Here is a 7,148-nt window from a genome sequence, read left to right as displayed (position 1 = left end):
GCACAAAGTCAAATATTCAACCTTTAAATGAGGTTTTGGAATGAATCTCACCTGAGTAAACAAAAGGTACGCAGATGAAGAAAATGATGAACTTCATTATGGACGATAATCGATGCATTTGACTCTCAAATAAGTGTAGCCATCAAAAAGCACTGGAAACACTGTAGTTTTCAGCTCGTCGACAGGAAGAAGTGGTTAATGAGGGAAGATAAAATGTTTCAACACGCATGTTTAGGGAGGAAAGTGTTACAAGTTGACGTCACTTCATTCAATAACCTAAATTTGATCATTTCTGGAACCACTTTATTTTGACAGCCTACTTTAGACATTCTACTAACTAGATCTAACAGGCACTGAAATACTGCAGAAACTAAATGAAGTAATCAAACGTAAAATAACACTGGATACTGTATAACTACAGACGAATCCTTACAGTTAAAGTTCGAAAACATTATTCAGTCAAGAGCAGAGAGTGATTTTCTCTTTGTCGTTTATTGTTTGATTAACAGAGAGCAGCAGATTTATTAGACTGCTGTCACTTTAAGACCTACCGCACAAATCTAATCTACTATTACTAAAGCGTTTTCTTTCTCATACATACATTTTCTCTCATACACACAAACTGTGTTTACATGAATACTCGTCAAGATGACATTTGTGACAGTTTTTGTGTGTTTCAGAAGGTTTGCATGATGTAAAGTTGGGGTCAAAAGTTTACATCTCCTTTCAGGATCTGCAAAATGTTAATTATTTTGACTGAAATAAGAGGGATCATACAAAATGCATGTTATTGTTTATTTAGGACTGGCCTGAATAAGATATTTCACATAAAATACGTTAACATATAGTCCACGAGAGAAAATAATAGTTAGTTTATAAAAATGACCCTGTTCAAAAGTTTACTTCATTCTTAATACTGTGTTGTTACCTGAATTTTTTTGATAGTTGTTCACGAGTCATGAGTAAACTGCCTGCTGTTCTTCAGAAAGCATCCTTCAGGTCCCACAATTCTTTGGTTTTCCAGCTTTTTTTCGTATTTGAACCTTTTTCTAAGAATGACTGTATGGTTTTGAGATCCATCTTTTCACACTGAGGACAACTGAGTGACTCATATGCAACTATTACAGAAGGTTCAAATGCTCACTGATGCTCCAGAAAAAAAACACGATGCATTAAAGGGGTCCTATTATGCTTTTTCACTTTTTGAACTTTTGCCAGTGTGTGGTGTGTATGTTTGGGCATAAAAAACATCTACAAAGCACATGTAAAGTTACAAATCTCAAAGTCCACTCCAAAGGGAGATATTTAGTTAAAAAAAAAAAAAAAAATCCCTTTTCAAGAACTACAACAAAACGACTCGTTTGGACTACAGCGTTTGTTTTCCGGAGGCTATTATGTCACAACGTAAGTCCCGTCTACTGAAATTCAATTCGTTGGCAGGTGGGGGATTCGCCTAACTTTAGCCATGTATTATGGACGGCCACTTTTGGGATGCTACAGCGAGCCGTAGGTCGGCTCGTTTAAACGCAAGCTTTAACTAAAGGGTTCGCAAACTGCTCCGGTAGACGTGCTAAAGCCGCAGTGTTCACGTGTGTTGTACAGAGGGTCCAAACACACGCAGATCCGCGGCTGATGTAAACACAAACATTGACTAGTGATCATCTGTGGACGCGTCGGCGCCTCGCCTAGACGTGCAGTGTGTGGTAAGAGATTTATTCATCATACAGTGTAGATAGCTTCACTAGCCTTATGGTTTCGGGCATGCAAATAATTAAATACATTAGCACAATAATGATAATATCACGTATCCACCATCTCACAGGCTGGCGATAGGACCAATAGCGTATTATTTACTCACCCTTCATGCATCCTAGGTGTATATGACTTCCTTCTTTCAGACGGATGCAATCGGAGTTATATTAAATCAATTCTGGCACTCATAGAACAGCATAGACTGAAAATACGTTGATCCATAATAAAAAAAAAAGTGCCTCGCATGGCTCCGGGGCGGTCGGAAAAAGCCTCCTTTAGCGATCAGATGTGTTTTTGTAAAAACTAAAATATCCATATTTAAAACGTAAGAATCACTTTAATCTAGTTTGCTGCTTTGGGAAGGGGCGCAGCAGGGCGGAACGCGGTCTACACTGTTTGCCAATTGCAATGTAGTGGGACTGCTGACCAATCACTATACATTTGGTTTTTCGGAAGGCGGAACCCGGAACTAATCGAACCATTTGTGCCAGCCTGGGGAGAAAGCTATTGTAATAAAGTAAATTATGTGAAAAATAATGCGTTTTTCGAACTACTAAGTATGACAGCATGTTCAAGTATACCCCCAAAACAAAATAAAGACTTTGTAAAGGAGCATAATAAGAAGTATTAAGAGCCTTTGTAGGGGGTGAAAACGTTTTGAATTTGAAGAGCATGGTAAATTTAACTTATTTTGCCTTCTGGGAAACGTGTAACTACCTTCTGTAGCTTCTGGGCAGTACTAAATAAAATAAATTGATATTTAGGCAGAATAGGAAAAACGTACTCATCTCTATTCTGTTCAAAAGTTTTCACCCCCGGCTTTTAGTGCATAGTTTTTCCTTCTGGAGCGTCCGCGAGCGTTTTAACCTTTTGTAATAGTTGCATATGAGTCCCTCAGTTGTCCTCGGTGTGAAAAAATGGAAAAGGGTTCAAATACGCAAAAATGTGGGAAAACCAAATTTATGAGACCTGAAGGATGTTTTCTGAAGAACAGCAGGCAGTTCAACTGTTCAGGACAAACAAGAGACCCATGAACAACTATCACTAAACAAAAAAACACAACTGGATCATTCAGGTAAGAATGCAGTATTAAGAATCAAGGGGATGTAAACTTTTGAACGGTTAATGGAAACATATTTTATGTGAAATATCTTATTCAGGTCAGTACTAAAACAATAACATGCATTTTGTGTGATCCCTCTTATTTTGGTTTTTATTTGTAAATAACGTCAAAAGTAATCTGAGAGTAATCCAAAAGTAATCAGAATACATTCCCTATAATGTAATCTCGATTACATTACAGACTACGATTTTCAACATTTAATTTGTAATCGGTAACAGAGTACACTTCAATAATAAGTAATGTAGCCAGCACTGTTTACAGATCATTTTCTTTTGAAATATTCACAAATGGAAAGACACAATTACACCCATTAACACATTTAAGGCGCCCTTTACAGCAGAAAGTTATTTTTAAAAAAAAATTAAGGCACCAAGTGAGCAAAAACTGCCAATGATGCAGGTTTATGACATCCTTTTTGGATATTATTCAACACTGAAATATGTTTTGGTCCTGAAGATTGTTTTTTGGACTGAAATCTGGGGTCGGTACAGATGAGTAGAGAGGAAACTTCAAAGATTTAAGTCTGCTTTTCTTTACGACAAACTGCCAGCTCAAACTTCAGCTCTGCAAAGTAATGTCAAAAACCTTATTTAAGGACACTTTTAATTATACTATTTGTATTAGCATCGAAACAGCATGTGAACATTACAAATCCAGAATTTTTGGAATTGTAAAAAAACTGAAAATTCTCCAATCAATCTCATTCTCTAAAACATTGCTTAAAGACAAACATTTGACTTCGAAGATCTAGAAAAATACAGGTAAACCATACCTACTACATATTGCGGAGTGAAAGACAAATGCACAGGAGCACAGAAACTCCCAACGCAGAGAAAAATATTGTGAGTTTTGTTTTTGGATGTCCTTCAAAAATATAAAGAAAATAATAATTATTTACAAATAATAATAATAATTTACGGAAACAGCAATACGGGACTGAAACAAGTGACTGATGAAATAAATAATAATCAATACAGTACACAACTTTTACACTATACCGCACTACTTACAACTTACCGTAGTTACTCTTGATCTTGTCCTTAGTCAGACTCTTCTGGATGGTTTTTCCCTCGTGCTCCACCACACAAACATACTGGTTCTTCACCAACTCTCCTGGAGTAAAATAAACGGTAGATGTCTTCTGGAAGGTCCCATCCTCATTTGGCAGCGTCTCTCCAAGATCCACATCCTCATCATGATCCTGTCCATTTCTTAACCAGATCATAGTGACTCCTGATGGGTAAAAACCCGTGGCATGACACGACACTGGAGAGGAGGGATCTTTCTTTAACAGAGACACTTCTGGAGCTAAAAAGAAATGTGAGGAAAATGTTTACTACTATCAATGTAAACATAAATGCATATACATTTTGTTTTAATGAAGCAATCCAAGAGAAAAGAAAGTCAATCATAAATTAAATCAACAATAAAAAAGCATCTACTTGTTGAACAAAGTGAAGTTCACGAAGACAAGCTACCTCTTCTCTCTAAATCCACTTTCCTTAATGTCAAGAAATATTTTAACCAGTCAATGCACTCATATGTGTAGTATCGTTTGAGTAAAGCAAGTTGTTTTCTATCATTGTTCCACTTCATCATTGTGATTATTCCCTGAAGAACAGGTGATAAGTATCTGAACTCCTTCATGTCTAGTGAGATGAAATCCTCTCCATCATAACCATGTTCATCAAACCCGTTTGTGTATCCAGTCTCATCATCCCAATCACATCCAAACATCCTCTGATACGTATGAACACCTGACAACAAGAGGGATGGCTTACTTTTAATATTAATGTATAAGGTCATTTTTGACAATTAGAAATGTATCTGTTTAAAGTATAGGGTAGTATAAATTAGTGTAAAGTATTTGAACTCACCATGTGACTGATTGAATTGTTCCATTACAACACGAATGTTGATTTTGTTGGTTTGCTGTATTTCATCTCTGATCTTAATGTATTCTTTAAATCTGTCTCCAGATGCAAACTCCTTCATCCAGTCCTGTCTGGGAATAAGCTTCTTTATCTCACTGTCATAATAATCAATCTGTTGTCCATCCAATACAGCTACAGAAGAAATCTCTGCGATTTCTGCAATCATCTGTCCATTTAATTCAGTGTAAAGTGTGGAGAAGGTGTGCAACTCTGAACAAACAAAAAGACAAATCTCTCAGACAGTACTTTTGCACTTTCCTCATACATTTGGCATCAATAGAAAGTGTTAAACTCAAAATGCATCCTGTGAAAATACTGCATTACAATTAAAACTGTACTATAGGGCTGTCCCCGAATAGTCGAAGATTCGATGCATCGATATGCGGAGCCTGATTCGACCACCGATCTCACAGTCGAATCTTCGCGGGTGAAACGAGCATCATACCATTTTGGCAATATGGGGGTGCTCAATGTCTAATTGCACACAGAACTACTGGTTTTGTACGGTTATATTAAGTTATATACAGCCTTTGATTATGATAATGCAGTAAAAACAAAAGTGAAAAGAAAGAAGCGTTCAATAAATATGTTTAACGTGTTTGTGAATAAATCCAACCACCCCTGTGACTAATTTAATTTTCACTTTCCCTGATGCATGACGAGATGAGGACCATCTTGACGGCAGGGATGGCGGCGATCACACCGAACGCGTTTTTGCAGTTGGAGGCGCCTCTTTTGAATGGTTTTCTGTTGGCAGTGAGCGTTCTGCGCGCTGTTTATGCGTCCCCGGCGCCTCGCGTTTTGCAGGAGCGCTCTGAGCGCCTGAAATTGAAAAAAAAATCAACTCTGAGCGGAAAAAACGCCCAACGTCATTCTGTCACGGTTCATGGATCTGCCGTGTTCTCTCGTCTCGTGATCTGTTGGTTTGTCATGTGATTGTGTGTGCTCGCTCAGCTGAGCTGCTAATCAGTCCGGCACAGGTGTTTCCCATTACCTTCAGCCCATATATACTCATCTCTCTCTCTCTCCCTCGTCCGATAGTTCATCTGGATGTCACAGTGTTGGGTTTGTCTTCGTGTTTGCTGGTCGTCTGAGTGGAGCTCTGCCTTGTTGGATTTCGTCGTGTCTTCGTTGTTTCACCAGGGATTATCCACCACGGGACTCACGCCACTTCACTGTCTGCCATCTGCCCCTGCCTCACCCAGCCGGGAGAACTACACCACCATCATTGACTGTGTTTCACTTCTGTTTCATTCTAATAAATCCTGTTTCACCTGCAATTGCTTCCTCCATCTTTTCAGTACCGTCACAGAACTATCGGACCAACGATGGAAGCAGCAGGCACGCCACAGCCAACTCTCGAGGATTACGTGCAGGATTGTCTCTCCCGGCTGGAGAAACAGGAGCAGAGCACAAGCGGTGTTGGATCCGCCATTCGTGCTCTTGTGGGGCAGGTGTCCGAGCTAACCCAGCGCATGCAACAGCTGCAACTTCCCGCTGCGCCAGTCACGCCACCCACGCCGCCCGCCCCTCTCGCATCGACCGGACCATCTGCTGCGGCTCTGCCATTCGAGCCCCGCCTTCCCCCGCCTGAGGTCTACAACGGTGAGCCGAATTTCTGCCGTGCTTTCCTCACTAAATGCTCTATGCATTTCGCATTACAACCGCGAACTTTTCTTAGTGAGGAAAGCAAGGTAGCATTCGTGCTCACCCTGTTGACGGGGAGGGCGGCACTTTGGGGTACGGCGGTGTGGGAAAATCAAGATCCCTGCTGTGCCTCGTTTTCTGCACTCTCCGCCGAGATGAAGAGGGTGTTCGACCGCGCGGTCTCAGGAAGGGAGGCCGCGCGGACTTTGATGGACCTCAGACAGGGGGAGAGGTCTGTCTCCGACTACTCGATTGAATTTCGCACCCTGGCGGCAGAGTGCCAGTGGAACGAGGAGGCGCAGTGGGATAGGTTCCTGCATGGGCTGGCTGACCGCGTCCAAAAGGAGATCTACGCCCTGGATCTACCCGCCAACCTCAACGGATTGATCGATCTTGCCTTGCGGGTAGACTCTCGTCTCTCCCGAGCCGAGCGGCGTGGATTATCCGCTCGGCTTCCCCCTGGGGAGGGAACACCATCACGAGCCAGCGGCCGCGACGCGGTCAGCCCCTACGACGAACACGAGCCCATGCAGGTGGGTCGAGCTCGGCTCTCTCGGGAGGAGAAGGAGAGGCGGAGATCCCAAGGTCTCTGCCTTTATTGTGGAGCTGGGGGACATTTCGCTTTCTCTTGTCCGGTAAAAGGGCCAGCCCGGCAGTAAATCTGAGGCTACTGTCGGGTGGGATCTCCGCTG

The 7,148-nt window shown here is 41.4% G+C and overlaps 1 protein-coding gene across 1 annotated transcript; it reads right to left on the bottom strand.

The window, feature by feature from the left end:
• Positions 1-3,392: 3,392 nt before the first annotated feature.
• Positions 3,393-6,102, bottom strand: LOC141338980 (major histocompatibility complex class I-related gene protein-like). Its single transcript, XM_073844593.1, has 5 exons — positions 6,084-6,102; positions 4,753-5,019; positions 4,354-4,632; positions 3,893-4,183; positions 3,393-3,439 (listed from the first exon to the last, which is right to left on the bottom strand). Exons 1-5 carry the CDS (start codon positions 6,100-6,102, stop codon positions 3,393-3,395), a joined length of 903 nt encoding a protein of 300 aa, XP_073700694.1.
• Positions 6,103-7,148: the final 1,046 nt, after the last annotated feature.

Source organism: Garra rufa, chromosome 7 (assembly GCF_049309525.1).
Source record: "Garra rufa chromosome 7, GarRuf1.0, whole genome shotgun sequence".
NCBI classification, from domain to species: domain Eukaryota; kingdom Metazoa; phylum Chordata; class Actinopteri; order Cypriniformes; family Cyprinidae; genus Garra; species Garra rufa.
This window is presented reverse-complemented; position numbering and strand designations above follow the sequence as displayed.

Bases quoted from the DNA above. Each gene is read 5' to 3' on its own strand.
- LOC141338980 (XM_073844593.1), bottom strand. The intron at 4,633-4,752 runs GTGAGTTCAAAT...TCTTGTTGTCAG, and splicing joins ACAATTCAATCAGTCACATG to GTGTTCATACGTATCAGAGG. The intron at 3,440-3,892 runs GTAAGTTGTAAG...ATTACTTTGCAG, and splicing joins CAAGATCAAGAGTAACTACG to AGCTGAAGTTTGAGCTGGCA.